Below are 16,245 nucleotides of genomic sequence, written 5' to 3' on the forward strand. Positions count from 1 at the left end.
TGAAAGCCTTTTTTTGCCATATGAAGTTTTGAGTTTTCGCAAACGAGTGCCCATTCTCTTCTGTATGTGTCCCACACACTCCACTTTGGTTATCGAAACATCTTTTCCATATGGCTTTGCCTCACAAATAGCCTGGAAAGTTTTACAATCACCATCGCCAATGTATGTTTCATACTTGACGTCATATTTTTCTTCAGATCTTTGGAAAATCCTCTTCATGCCGTCAACCTCCATTTTTCCAGAAGAGCCGGCATGATTTTTCTGGCACACTGTTTTATGAGAAGATAGCCACTTATGATATCTCAAGCCAAACTTTGGACCCTTGTACGAAGCACAACCTTTGCAGAATGTCGACATTACTTCTATGTCAACAGTTTTTCCTGTCTCGCCGCCTACCAGGGTACATACGCCTATTAAAGACGTATGACCTCTGGTTTTCCAGGTGCCGTCTCCACTGACGGTTAGACTGTTTGGATTATCTGATAGACACTTTTCCTCGTTAACTGCCTGTTCCATGGATGACAAAGCAACTTCTTTTGATACTTCCAATATTTTAGAATTAATTTTATCATAAGATTTCTGAGTTATGGGCTTGGGCAAGCACATCACAGAACAAAATGTCTGCAGACTTGAAAGTCCACCACCAATGCACCGCATTGCAAAAACAGATCTTCTGTTTACTTCTGGAATGTTCTTATTCACTCCTATCAGTTTGCAGCTTTTAAAAACATCCCTTTTCTGACATGCTTGACATGTTATTTCAAAAGAAGACAACAATCCACACTGGGATTTCTCAGTCATTTTCAAGGAAGCATGACAAATTCCACAAGCAGCTACATTATTGAAAAAACTTATCAAGGAAGCAACATCAATAAGGCGATAACCATCAAAAGTCTCTTTAGTTTCAGTTTCGATATCCTTGAAACTGGAACATGACATCGAAAGCTTTTTCTTAGAAGCACTTTTAAAATCCTCTTTTTCAATAAAAACATTGCAACTGCCCACATTTACACTTTGCCGAAATTGATTTCCACGAAATCTTCTCTTTTTTAGTCTCTGACCAGATCTACGAGGATTATTCATGATTATTTATAATAAATAAATCAAACCGAAACTAGATTTTTGACTAAAATGAAAGCTAATAGACGAATGTACAAATATTAATCTAAGATTAAAAAACGCATGCAATTCGAATATAAACAAATAAAATCTGCAAAGGGTTGGAGCAGAGTTGAGTTGTAGACACTTTAAATCTCAGATTATTATTAGAAACTATAAGATAAGCCCGAAATGAAGCAATTCGCGACCACGCCCACTAAAGCAATTGTTGGTGAGTGACTTGTCTTCTAACCCTTATAACTTTTGAACCAATTGAAAGATTTCGAAATGTAAGATATGAAAATGCGCAGAATAATGCAAGGAATAAAAAAAATGATTCTTGAAAAATCGATTTTTTGAGAGTTTTAAGGGTCCTGACCCCCCTTAAGTAGTTTCGCTCGTAATAAAGTCTAGGGTTAGGTTACTAATGATAATTGTTATCCTTAGCAATCTAACAATTAAGCGATGAATTTACTTCTAACCAAAAAATACACATGTTTCAAATAAATTAGGTAGTTTCTCACGTAATAAAGTCTAGGGTTAGATGTGTCTAAAGTCTAGGGTAAAAAAATTTACACCGAGTGCAATGGAACTATCGAATTATTGACTGTTGAATTTGTAGGAAAAAAACACCATGCGGGCAACTCTACAGTCGGCAGGATCAGATACAGATTAGAAATTTGACAGGCTGAAAGGACCATGTATGTTCATAAATTAATACTAGTTTTTTTTAATCTTATTCGTTTAAAATTTATTAAATACTTAAATGCATTTTTTAGAGAATTTTTCTCATTATTCTTTTCACTTTGCGTTACATTTTGCTTTACAGCGCAAACTCTATGAGACATAGAAATCTAAATTTGTGATGGTGTGCAAGAAAATGTGCGAGGAATTTGATGGAATAATTATGATGGAAGATGGAATAATATTTGCTGGACTATAAATGCGAGATTTATCATCTGTTAAACTTGAAAAAAAAACTGAATCGGCCTATTTACTGCCAATTGAAATGCAAATGCAGTGTTTAAATTTGAATAACTGAAAAGACCATTTTAAATATCAAATTTAATAAGTTTTTCCGAAATTCCAGCTTGCTCGAAAATTATTGAAATTAAGCTCTTTTTTCGTGAATTTTTCACTTTTTTTTTTGCTTCAATTTTCATTGAACCAAAACAATTATCTCCCAAGATATCATTTTATTAGCTCGTGCTTGACTTGATATCAAAAGTAAGAAACAAATAATGAATACATTAAATAAAAGAAATAAGAGAAAACGAGAGCAGATGATGCTAAATAATGCTCATAACATTTATATCGAAATTTTTTAAAAATATAAATGTCTCAAGTGAGGTAAGAACCGTTGGCAATTTGAACTGTTACACAATTTAAGGTTATTGTCATAATTTGCTGGTTGTTTAACGAACACGAAAATTTTCGTGACTTTTATTCCAAATTCAATGTTTTTGAAGGATTTTTGAGTTGAGGAATAGGAATTAGTTTTTAAAAAGAAATTTCATTATCCACAAAAAGAGATTTTTGTTTGAGACGGTAGACATTCTGAGTTTGTTAACAAATAACATTTCTTCTCATTTATTGCTTTTTATTATATCACACATTCTATATTCCTATAATAAAATTAAATATTTTGAAATTAAATAGTTTTAAAATATTTTAAAACTAAATATTTTTTAAATATTTTTAAAATAAATATTTAAACAATTTGAATATTTTTAAAATTGTTTAAATATATTTTCAAGTACAGTTGATATTTTTCAAATATAAGTAAACGTTTAGAGCCAAAAGGTTTACGTAAAATTAAAATTATTGTATATTTTATGAACAAATTTTTTTGTTTTATTTTAAAACGGCCGAGCCAATTCTGAGTTTGCGAATATCAATGTACAACTCCGTAATCCAGGTAATTTTGAACCCAACCCAGAAGACAAGGAAACTTTTGATTCAAGCATTTGGGACAAATCAGCCTTCGTGGAGAGCTGTGTGATGAAACTAAATCGCTTTTGCGTTACAAGGAGCAGAACACCACAAAAAAACTCCCGTGTTTAGCCCGACAGCAAGGGAATGTGAACCCATGATCCGTCTAACACTGATGATATTTTACGCCAGCACATTTGTCGGTGTGCAGAATTCGAATCAACCAACACCTGATTTACCTCATTGTGTGGTGAACACTCTGACCTCTAAGTCACGAAATAAAATATCAAATGATAAATAATAAATTAATTAATCAAGCAATTTTTGAAAAGTATCGAATTGATAAAATATTGATTGAAAAGTATCTAATTTTAGGGACAAAAAAAACAAAGATGAAAGAGTAGCCACTACAGGGTTTAGCGAGCAAGAAGCGGTGCCTCCAAGTTTTGTAAAACGGTTTTATATTTTTATTAAAATAGTAACGAAAGAAATAAAACACAAAACGCAACTCAACCGACCTTCGCACAAAAGCAAACACTCAAATGAAATTCTGACTAAAGCTGAAAATAGCTTTAGAATCATCAAATTAGCTTTAAGTAACTAAACATGACAGCTGAAATAAATTGTTTCACTAACTTGAAAATCGATTTTCCTTCTCTTAAGAATTTAGTGATAAGAGCGAGAATTAATCATCGCATTGAATTTCACAAAACAAACAGTTCCCCATTATGAAGATAATTTGGGTGCCAAAACGCTCTCTCCTCAGTGCGAATGTTTCATCTAAATGACATGCTTAAAATGCTCTTACGTTGCTTACGTTTTAAATTTCTTTTTAATTCAGAGTTAAGAGAGGGAAAAGCTTTATCAATCAGTCGAAATTGAATTCTTAGCAAAACACATTTTGAAAAGAGTTTCCCTTTAGTTTAACGATAATATATATATCATTTTAAGCAATTAGTGTTTGGCATACACACCATCAATAAAACGTGAAATTCAAAACGAAATACTTAATCTTTAGCTGTAGAAAAGCACCTTCCTACATGGAATTAAACGTATGAAAATAAGGTGTTTAGAAATAGAAAATTCATATTTTCAAATTTCTCAGAAAACATTGGTTGTGAAGAGTAACGAATATAAATATCAAAAAAATAATAATCATCTTAGGGCATAACTCTACGTCCCCCTAAAATTACTTCCCCCACTAAACTGCTAAGTACCCACTTTTTAGTAAGTGGTAAGATCTAGCACAACGAGTTTAGACACGGAAGAATAGTGGAAGGGAGGTAAATTGAATTTGCTACCTAGACAAATGAGGTATTGTTGCGATGCATGTTTTTAGGTTGAATCGAATGAATTAAATTTTGAGAATTTAGGACAAATAGTCTAAATATTATAATTGTTTTAATGTGTAAAAAAACAAAACACAAAAGTACACATTCGACATGGACGACTGTAACTACATCTCAAAAGGACAAAATCGATATCTTCCAAGACAAATTACTGTGATATATGCTAAACGCACCGAGAAACAGGACCTACTGAAATATACGCAAAGACACGAAACAAGACAAACACAGTCATTACATTGAAAAACTGAATACATCCTTTTACAGCAACGCTGCCAACTTCCGCACCATATTTCAACAAATACTTTTCGACATAACAGCCAAATATAATTTAGTCACTTCTTTCTTTCGATCGGACGCTGTAGTTTGTATAGATTTCATCATTACAAGAATTAGAGATGTCATCATTACACGAGCAATATGCTGTCACCAGCCTCCCTCTCAAACTACATTCAATACATGTGACAATTTAAATATTAATTAATTTAATATCTACCGAAGGATCGGTTGGTATTGCCTTCGGCAGCAGATGCCGAGATATCGATAATAATTAGAATTAAAAAATTGATTGGGCATGTAATTAGACTGACGTCAAAGTGCAAGCGAAGCTCGTATGAAACTACCACTTTTTGTTTTATTTCATCCTGATTCTGTACGAATGCATTTATGACGATCCCAGCCCAACCTGAAGAGGTTAACCAATTAGCGCCCAGCGTCATATTTAAAGGATAGTTTTTTTTTCTCCAATGCCCACCTGGAGAATGACCTCTAGGTTATACAAGCATCTGATGGGAGATTTGTTGTCCACTCTGTCGTCAGGAGCACCATACTATGTGGGCAAACGTTGCTCCCACTGTAAAGACAGATAGTACAGAGAATGAAAGAGCGTCCATGCCTTGCCCGGAATTCGAACCCAGAACCTTTCTGAAGCAAGGCCGCAGGATAGTTTACTTTAGCAAAAATATATATTAAGGTAAGACAATTGTTTCAGTTTTGCTGTTTGTCTAGGAGAATTAAAATACATTATGCCACTTTTTCGTAAAGCTACTTTTTGTATTACTTTAAAATAAAATGAGCCGATCGGACAGTGGAGGGGTCGGGGAACTGGCCTTCTGGGTTCGAATTACGAGCAAGGCATGAATATTCTTTCATTCTTTGTTCTATCTGTCTTTACTGTGGGAGCGACGTTGGCCCACCAAATATGGTTCTCCTGAAAGAGTGGCCAACAAATATGCCCTTCATATGGCTGAATTGACAAAAAGTCATTCCCAAGGTGGGCATTGGAGAAAAAAATTAAATGGCGGGATCTAACGGCTGAAAGTAAATGCATGAATACTGTTCTATATTTCAAAAAAGTTTCTTTTCACAAAATGGCAACATTTGTAACTCGGATTTGTATTTTTTCTGTGATTTCATAGAATTATAATCTCGACAAGGTGTGCCTAAATTTCAGTTGCACCTCCTATAAAACACACTTCTATTTGTGGCCAGATAATAATGGCTGAAAGATCTTTATTTTTCTGACAAAACCCAGGATGTCTATTTCTGACAAGAATATCAAACAAAAATATCTTTAAGTGGCTCTGTTCAATACTACTTCTCTTTTAAAAAAAGCAAATTCCTATTTCTAATATCAGATTCGTCGGATAAACTGTATCTTAAAAGTTAGTTATCTCAAGACTTCTCAAAAATCATCGAATTTGGAATTTTCGTGAAATTTAATTATTGAAAGCACGTGATTCGAGTAAATTTTTAATTTTTTTGCATTATTATCGTTACTAAAATGATTTGAAGAAATTAATGCAATATAGAACACACGAAAATAGTTTTATTTATATAGTTTTATCAGGGTGGCCACCCACCTGGAAAACCTGGTATTATCAGGGAATTTTTCTTATACAGGAAAAAAGCTGGAAAAATCAGGGAAATTTGGATAAAAACCTGGAAAAATCAGGGAATTTTAAAGAAAAGCTGGAATTTTTTTAAATTTCACTAATTTAAATTATTTACTAATTTTCTCAATTCAAATTATTTCATCCATTATGCCCACTTTTTTAGACGGAAATGTATCTCCAAGCAGTTGAAATATCATCAACTTAACAATACTTTGCTTGCATCAAAATTTGCTCCATTACAGCTCTGTCAAACTAGATGGCTTGGGCTGAATCCATTTATGGCTTAAGTTTGTTCCAATGCTTTCGTGATAATTTTTTTTCCTTTTTGACAAAATGTTTTTGTATTTTTAACTTTATAAAATTCTCCAAAAGTTAGTTGGTTATAATTTAATAATAATAATAGATTTTATGTTGCACTCTTTTTCTGAAAGCTTTAGTATTCCCATTAAAAGAAATCTGTGAATTATTTTTTCTCAGCAAATCAACCAATCACACATTTTTTTTACAATCGCTAACAGCAATGTTTATTGACAAATTGTTACAATTGTTGCATTAATGCTAATTTTTCTATTTCATTTTAACCTTTTATAACATATTTTAATTTTAAAAAAAGGTTTTTTTAAGAACTAACTATATACTGATATTTAATTTTACTCTTTTGTTGGTCAATTTATGATTTTTGATTCAAAATTTTGTACCAAAACATTAAAAAATGAATAAAAAATCTTGCCAAATTGTCAAAATAAATTATTTTTTTCAAGATAAGTTAAAAAAATAACATTTTTAATAAAATATTTTATAATATAGACACTTTTCTTGCCTACAATTTATTAGAATAAAGAAACTAAAACCTGGAAATTTTAAGATTTTTATCTGGAAAACCTGGAAAAATCAGGGAAATTTGAAATCTGATTTGAGTGGCCACCCTGTTTTATTTAATAGTTTTATTTTAATAGTTTTACTATATAATCTTTAAGGTTATATATAACATGTAACCTTAAAGATTATACGCTCATGTTATTTGCGATATACTGTATTGAAACACTCCAAGCAAAGGAAAACGTCAAGAATGATTACAAAAATTAACTGTTTTGTTGTAAATAATATTTCATAAAAATATGCAACGCATACTGAGAAAATCATTTTGGCCAGACGGGCAAGCCATCTAAAATTAGCGTGGCATTCAACGTGTTATTGATGTGGTTGCGAGAAATTCAAATTGCTCTGAAGAGTAGTTTTCTACCACTTGAATATTTTGGGTGACCTTTGAGAACTTTTCCGATCGAAAATCAGCACGAACTTTCCGGACGTCTAAATAATATTCTGCGTTTCAAAGGTTACAGTTTCTGTGCAGCAAAATAAAACGTTACATGAAGTAAAATGTCACACAAAGTTAAGTGTCACAGCTGTGACAGAAGTTGTTGACAGTAGTTCTCTTTATTTCTTCATAATTATAAGGAAAGGAAAAAAAAAAACAGATTTCTGGTTGTTTCCCATTTTTCGATTATTTTATCTGTCTTCTATTTTATAAATATGTATTTTTTTAAAAGAATATCTACTCTCAATTTATATTTATTTCGAAAATTTGAATCTGTATTTGAATTGGCGTGTAATAGTTTTTCCAGAAAAAACTAAAGATATAAGGTATAATTTACCGATTTGTTTAAGAATTTATATCATTGTCACTTACTGCAAAAGCTTAATGCGTTTTTTTTTTCAGTTGAAACATTACTTTTATTCTACATCTGTTTCTTTTACGCGTCGTTTCTAACTTTCAAACTTGATTTGAATGGATGCCAAAAAGTACATTTGCCTTGACGAACATTTAAAAAGAATTTTTAGATATCCTGTTTCTGCTATTTTAAAAATTTTTTTTCTTCATTATCCTGATAAAAGAATAATTAATCTTTTCAATATATTAGCAAAAAGACCAATTGAATTTAGTATGTAGATTGAGAAAATATTCTTTTCAGTAGCAACAAAAATACTTGAGGGTTACAAATAGAAAATTTATTGCGCATAATTGTGTCTATATTATGATATGCTTGTATTAATAAATGAAACTATGAAAAATATCGTTTGAAAATGAATATTTTATAATAAGGATTAAAAAAAATAACATTTCGAATCTTGACTATTCTAATTTTTCTATAATTTTGACTAAAACATTGTAATTTTTCTTTTTACACCTTACTGCAAAAGATTGCCTTCGGACAGTGAGAAGTATTTGCCAACATAGTAATAATTTACGTGTTATGCGCAAGCAAAATTCGATGCATCAGATCTTTCGATGAATCAGAATCCATGGAAATAAATTAAAGTGAATAACTGCGCTATCACGTTGCTTAGAAAATAGAAATTGGTAATATAATCACGGTATTTTGGTAGATATGATCACTGTTAAATTGAATCGCTACAGATATATACTCTATAACAAAAAAATCGACGCACCAAGAAGGCACTAAGACGCGCAAAATCGTCTCTCGATCAGGCTAGAATGATGCCGACTGGGGACGTATAGTCTTTAGCGACGAATACCGTTTCCAACTGTGTCCTGACGATCATCGAAGACGTGTTTGGAGACGCACAGAGCAGAGGGGGGGATCCTGCCTTCACTATTGCACGCCACACCGGCCCTCAACAAAGCATTATGGTCTGGGGTGCCATTTCCTTTGACAGCCGGACCCCTTTGGTCGTCATTAGAGGTACACTTATTGCACAGCGGTACGTCGACGACATCCTAAGACCTGTTTTGCCTCCGTTCCTTTTGCAGCGCCCTGGGCTGGTTTTTTAGCAGGACAATGCCACACCACATACGGCACGTGTTGCTATGAACTGTCTGCAAGCTTGTCAAACTCTTCCTTGGCCTGCCAGATCACCAGATCTCTCTCCCATCGAGCATGTCTGGTATATTATGGGAAGGCGATTGCATCTGGCACGAAATGTTTATGACCTCGTTCGACAATTGGATCGAATTTGGCAGGAAATATCGCAAGAGACCATCCGGGAGCTTTATCGGTCTATACCACGCCGTGTGGCTGCTTGTTTCCAGGCTAGAGGCGGGTCAACACCTTAATGAACTTGTTACTGTAACTCTGCAATAAATAATTCAATTGCTCTGAAATTTCAATCATTTACTATTCTGTATATTGTCTTCCTATCCACCAGTTTTCGTTTCAATCGGGCAACTCTTTCTTGGTGCGTCGATTTTTTTGTTATACAGTGTATATTCAATGAAAAATTATGTAAGTGATTTTACAAATACATAAAGGTATCGATATTTGATTCGCTTTTATTTCCACTTTTGAAAATTATTAGGCCCATAGCCGTAAATAATGTAATAATAATAATAATAATGCAATGTAATACAATAATAATGTATTATTATAACAAGAGTAAAAGTAAGAAGAATCACCAACTGAGCGACGAACTGGTAGAAGTTGACAATGTTGGCAATAAACAACAGACCATTATATTTACTTCCGATATCATTTTACCCTGAACTGAGTATACTTGAATATAAACTACTAAAAATAAAGAATAATGCTACTTTAAACTAATAAAAACGAATATGCGTGCATAGTTTCAAATCAAGAATAAAATCTACCCCAGGTACAATTTATTTGTGTAACCTTTTGGAGTCAAATTTATTTAAATTCCAAAGTATGAGGAAACATTTGAATTAAAAACTAGTTGGAAGTTTTTAATCAATAATCATCAAAAGTATTTTTAGTTAGTTTGTTACCAAACACAACCTGATACCTTCTCTAAATGCATTGTCATTTAAAATATGCGATTTGATTAATGTAATATCTCTATCTGATACAAACAGATTGCTAAATATTTTAGCTTCCACTTTTTATTTATTCAAATTAAATGCATGACGAGACTCAATCGTCAAAAGACACGATTGGGTTAACAAAAGATAAAAGTGAATAATGAAATCATGTTAATGACACTATTTATCTTTTACAGGGCTACCAACAACTACGCTTTTCGGTAGTGATTTCATACATTGTTAGACAGTTAAAAACTGATGTTTTCAGAGATGTTGGCAATTTTGCTCAAATTTTAAAAGTCTCACCAAGAGGGTGATGCACTGTGGGCCAGAAGACCATGAACTTTGGCAAAAAGTCAAAATTAAATTTTCAACTAAAATATGTGTAGGCAGTTTTAATATCGCCCAAATTAAGTATTCATAATCATTCCAAACTTACAATTTACTTTCTGGACCGACGAGAGTACAATATAGTGAAAAATATGTTAATTTCTTTTATTTTTAAATGTAACCTTTAAATTTATATTTCAGAAATACATATAGGAATTTCACCTTTCTGTTACATTTTTATCAGAGTAATTACTCTGAAATTATAGTACAATTTTTCAATTTGTTGGATTAGTTAATACTTTTGACAAACTTACATCTTTTCATTTATATCTTATCATTTGACATTTTACATTGTTCGAATCACTTTTGAAACTTATCTCCAAAAAGTTCCATGAGGTAATTAGCTAAAAAAAAATTTTGTTGCCTTCTTTGATGTTTCTTCTTTCGAAAAAACCTGCCCCATTTTACCCCTATTGCAAAGGTGGACTAAATATACCGAAAAACAAAAATTATGTTTTTTTCATGTTTTCGCGTTATTTTGTAATATTACTTCGGAAATATAATTTGCTTTTCATTTTTAATATAAGACTATGAAAATTATTATATTTTCATTGCTATATTTAATTATTTAAACGTACTATACATACATATATTCTTTTTTGCTCGTCATATTTCTACCGCCATTTTCTTTTTGTTGGTATTTTTAGTGTATTTCAAAATTACAACTATGAATTCAATTTCACATAAAAACCCTAAATAAAACCCCCCAAATTTTGAAACTAATTTTGGCCACGAAACCTTGGATGCTGGCCCACTGTGACATGGAACAAACTGGCGTTCATGTGAAGTTTTGAGTCATTTGCATGAAGTGATGTGGAAAATAACCTTATATTAAATTTACGAAGCAAAGATTCATACACTTAAACATAAACTTAGTAACCTTTCGAAGAAGTTTTCACCAACGCCTTAGAAATCTGGCAACACTTGTCGTTTTAATAAACATTCTACCTGTCTTGAAAGTATGACAGGGCAACAACGAGTCTGTAAAAATCTGCAGATAAAACTTTCTATCCTAACGAAGGAATAATAGTAGATTAATGTATACGTTAAGAACCTATCAACAGATCAATAGCTATTCAGGGCGTTCTCTTTTTTTCTTTTTTGCACACGGTTCAATATTGTTTGTATAATTTAGTTATGATCTTTGACTAAAGTACTTTTATTATTTTCAGGAACTTTAATAAGCGCATTTACAGTATTTTGTGGTTGTACTACAGAGCATCCAGGCAGGCAGACACCTTTGATGTATAACCTTTTAGCTGCTTTACTACAACTATTGCTAACACCGATTATTGTTGGTTGGATATGGAGCATTTATTGGGGAATCACATTTGTCAACATAAGTGGTAAGAATTTCGTTGTGAACTTATACTTTTTTATTATGCGAATTATATTTATTTTAAAAATATGTAATTATCATGTAGGTTAATGTGCAATAACACATATAAGATTATAAAGTAGGTAATTTTTTTCTTCAAATTACTGTCATGTGGGAAGTTTAAATAGCTTACCTAACATTTTTATAAAATAATAAATTTACATAAATTTACTTACTGTTCTGCTACTAGTTGGAAATAAGTAATCTACTTTCTCTCAATCATGTATTTATTTGTTCTTATGTTTATGACATACTTTGATTGCATAAAACTTGCCTACTTCATTGATATCTTTCGTAAATAAAGAATAAATGTTATTCTACAGGGTTCCCAAACCCAGGGAATTTTTTTTAAAGTGGCTGTAAAAGTGAAATATATCTAGAAGTTTCAAGCTATCAATAGATATTTAATTTAAAGGAAATATATATGGGTACAAATAATAACTCGGGAACAATTTGGTAAATCAATAAGCTACCACTATATTAATAATTCTATAAGCTACCACTACTATTAATAAGATACCACTCATTTACTTTTTTCTAGGTCGGGAAAACCCTGTTACATGGCGCATTTTATGTATGCCTTACTATCTTACATAAATTTGGAGCAATAAGAAAAGTTAAACCCTTGGAACTAATATTTGCTTGCAAATGAATATAAATGTTTTGGTTCTCAAAGCTTTTCAGAAAATTCAATTAACTTTCCGTGTCTATTTTTCTAATAGGCTCAAAGTGTTCCTTTTAAACTACTGGGTGTGTTATATTTTTCATTAATATATATGTTAAGATATTTCTCTATCTTTAACCCTTTGGGGACGGGTGATTCAGAAAAGCATTCATACAAAATCAGAATCAGGATGTAATTAAATAAAAAACGGTAACTTAAATGTAGTCGTTTCTAATTTGACAGACTTACTTTGCTTTTACTTTAATTATTGTTAGTTTAATCATATATATAATCTATGATAATTCAAAGTATAACTAAATAGCTTTATTTTGAATAAAGTAATGGTGAATTAAATAAATCAAATAACTATAACTCCGCCCACAAATAAACTGCTAAAGAATTACTCTGATTACCAGTTTTATCTTTTTACCCTGGTTGATACGGTTTTATGCTGGCACATATTTGTGACAGTCGGCGCGAAAGGGTTAAAGAAAAAATAAATTTATGATCATGTCATAGTTCCGAAAAAATTGTTTCCAAAGATCTTTAATAATTGACTTTTACTGTAGTAATATAAAAAATGAATTGTTTCAATCAAAAAACATTAAAATTTACAACTTATTCGAACTCTTTCAACACATAAAATTCTTGGTAAATGATTTTTCTGATGGTAGTGAGCTGAAACAGATATCGTACCTGTCAAGTTTTACGATTTTTAAAAAAGTTTTTTCCTAACTGTAGTAAATTAATTATTGAAGTGATATTGCAGATAAATACTTATTTTATTTTTCACCATCATTTAAAATAAGCAAAAAGATAACTAGCTGGCCTTCATTACGTATATTTAAACAATTGAAAAATATTCGTAATCAAAATTAATGTAAACAGGAATCAAGCATGAATGCAAAACTTTTGCAACCACATTAGATACTTTAAAAAAAAGTGGGAAAATCGTAAAGAATTTTGCAGTTATGAGATATTTTTTAAACAAATAAATTAGAATTTCCTGGACTTAAATCATGACTGTAACCTTCCCTTGTCAGATAGAGCTGGCTACCTGTGTCAAACATGACCTCTACAGAGCTACCAACTATTGTTTTTCTTGCAAAATATTTCATAGAGTGTTGAGCAATTAAAAATTAAAATTCTTACAATTTTGACAACATACTAAAAGTCTCACAACGAGATACTAGGAACAAAGTGGCGTTGGATATAAAGTTTAGAATAATTTAAATGTGGTGTGAGAGATAACTTTAAAATCAAATTTACAAAACAATAAATCATACATTAGCTTAGCTACCACTAGAAAAATATTTCCCATAAACATGGTTGCCACGAGCGACAAAAAATTTAAAAAGTCGTAATAGCTAAAGTTATAAAATTTTATTCTAAGACTTAAAAATTAGCAACTATTATTCTGATAAGTTATGTGGTGTCTAATTCTGGTCTAAAGCTCGTTGAGTAATAGAGATAACAGGTTGTTAGTTGGGTAATAGGTGTAGGTATGATTTAGTTCTAACATAAATAACTTTTTCAAATAATTTTCCTATTGAACTAAGTAGACTGATCAGTCCATAACTATCCGGCTTTGGTGGATTCTTATTAGGTTGGAGAAATATTGCAAACTTTACCGACAAAAAAACTGTGTCGTAGCCGGGATAGCCTGGTTTGTTGGACGTTGGGTTCCTGTTCGCGAGAGAGTGAGTTCGAATTCCACCGGCCGAAGAATCTCCATCTATTAAATGGTGAATGGTGTGCGTTATATCTGTCAGAGTCACAAAGTCCTCCAAATTCTCATAATAAATTAATACCTTTGGGGTAACTAAATTAGAGATTGATCACTCACTGGTTCAAGTCAAAATTACGATATGTTTATGAATGAAAGGAGTATGATTGGGTTCTCCCTATAAAACGGACTGCGACGTGTGTGTGACTGAAGTCATATTTTTTGCCATAGATGGAGCCACTGAACAAAAATAAGAAATGCGTTAAAAATTCACTTGATTCCCAAGCAGGCTTGCTGGTATTGGCAAGTGGCATAAGTTACAATATCAACATAGTCTGTGTTGAGAATGCTTCACCTTGATTAAAATAATAAATTATATTTTCAATTAATTTTTAATTTTATTTCTGCTTATTTTTTTTTTTTGATTAATTTTTATACTATGTTAAAATATTCTTTTCTTTGCAGTTTCCAAAGCTGTAGAAGAGCCGAGTTCAGGATCAATGCTGTAGTTAAAAGTTACAACTTTCTTTTCATTCAAGTATTACGATGAAAATCACGCGGCTGAACTTGTCTCACTGTTCATTTGCACTTCTTCTCGTTCGAGCACTTGAGGAAATGGGATGTCTAACCCGTCACTTCGTGAAACCTCTTAACTTCTTTACTCCAACAATAAGCACCATGTGTTCAAAATGCATGCATGCTCTTGCTGAAAAAGCATTCTGTGAATCTCTTTCAAAGGTCCATCTCCTGGATTACGTATGAGAAATGTCGAAGATGAGACTTCAATATATATAATTTTTATGCTATTCATGTAACCTATCATACCTTATTATGTTCTTTTAACATTGCATGGGACTGGTTGACGATCACATAAGTGATTAGATCCACATTTTCTACACTGAATATTTAAATTGAAGAGCTTGGTAAAAGGAAGTTTTAAGTGATTTTATTGAATAAAAATTCGAAGTATCATCATAGAAATATTTTATTTTAGCATGGTTTCCTTAGATTCAACAAGAGTTGCGATGGCAGTGATTGAGGCATTGAACTCTTATTGTAAAGAACTGAGGTTCGATCCCTGACTTTGAAGCCCACCCAGCTTCAGATCGAAGGGTACCAGCTCGTCTGTGAAGTATAGGCTGCTGATACACCTTGATAACCACACTGCCACCCATCAAGCCGTTAGACACAAAATTGTGGAGTCTTAAACTCCATGACCCACAATGGGTAGTTGCGAAAATGATTTTTCCTATACAACCTTATTTATTTTTCCTAGTTACTGAATTTTAAAGAATATTTGTAAATGAAGTCTCTGAATACTTTTGAAGTGGTAGAACCTTATGGTACTGTTTTTGGTACGTTTTATAACAGACAGTAGACAACAACCATATCAAGCTTTTCCTTTGGCAGCATTTTATAAAGCCCAGGATGCTAACATTATGATATCGGTAGCTATTTAAATGAGTAAGGGGAATTTATTAATCTCGTTAAATGGAAGCTTGCGAATAAAATAATAAAGACTTAGCTTAATCTTTACTTTTTTTTTCTCCACACAATACAGTGACACGTAGAAATATAAAGCTAGTCGACAGAAATTCACTAAATGTCACTTAAAACCTTCATCACTTAGCTCTTTAATTGCAATAATTTATTTGGGTCAAACAAATTTTTTTAAAGCACAATTGCAGAGTAGAAATATATATATATATATATATATATATATATATATATATATATATATTATGTTTTAAACTGTAGGAAAAGACTATTAAATTCCTCATAAAGATATAAATTTCTCAGAATGCTTTTCCTTTTGAATTCCTCAAAATCAGGGATGCCAACTGATTTGTTTTGAAATAAAAGGAATTAAAATTTCCTACAAAATAAGACATTAAATTCTGTTGAATCTTGGTCATTTTGAAAATACATTAAAAGCCAAGGTATGTCAAGATAGCAGTAAATTTTGAATTATGAGCCTAAGACAAAACTAAAAATCTGGTAGCAAAATTTCTGAAAGGACATTCGAAAACTCAATTCT

The 16,245-nt window shown here is 31.7% G+C and overlaps 1 protein-coding gene across 1 annotated transcript in view; it reads left to right on the plus strand.

Annotated features, from left to right (window-relative positions):
* Positions 1-14,867, plus strand: part of LOC122271046 (uncharacterized) — an 84,728-nt gene extending 69,861 nt beyond the window's left edge. Inside the window, exons 2-3 of the mRNA XM_043050854.3 lie at positions 11,612-11,785; positions 14,673-14,867. Of these exons, the coding sequence (XP_042906788.1) occupies positions 11,612-11,785; positions 14,673-14,716 (218 nt within the window). The 3' untranslated portion in view covers positions 14,717-14,867. The remainder of the gene's footprint in view (positions 1-11,611; positions 11,786-14,672) is intronic.
* The last annotated feature ends 1,378 nt before the right edge of the window (positions 14,868-16,245 follow it).

Source organism: Parasteatoda tepidariorum, chromosome 5, assembly GCF_982258835.1.
Source record: "Parasteatoda tepidariorum strain Cologne lab strain chromosome 5, Ptep-v5.0, whole genome shotgun sequence".
Taxonomy (NCBI): domain Eukaryota; kingdom Metazoa; phylum Arthropoda; class Arachnida; order Araneae; family Theridiidae; genus Parasteatoda; species Parasteatoda tepidariorum.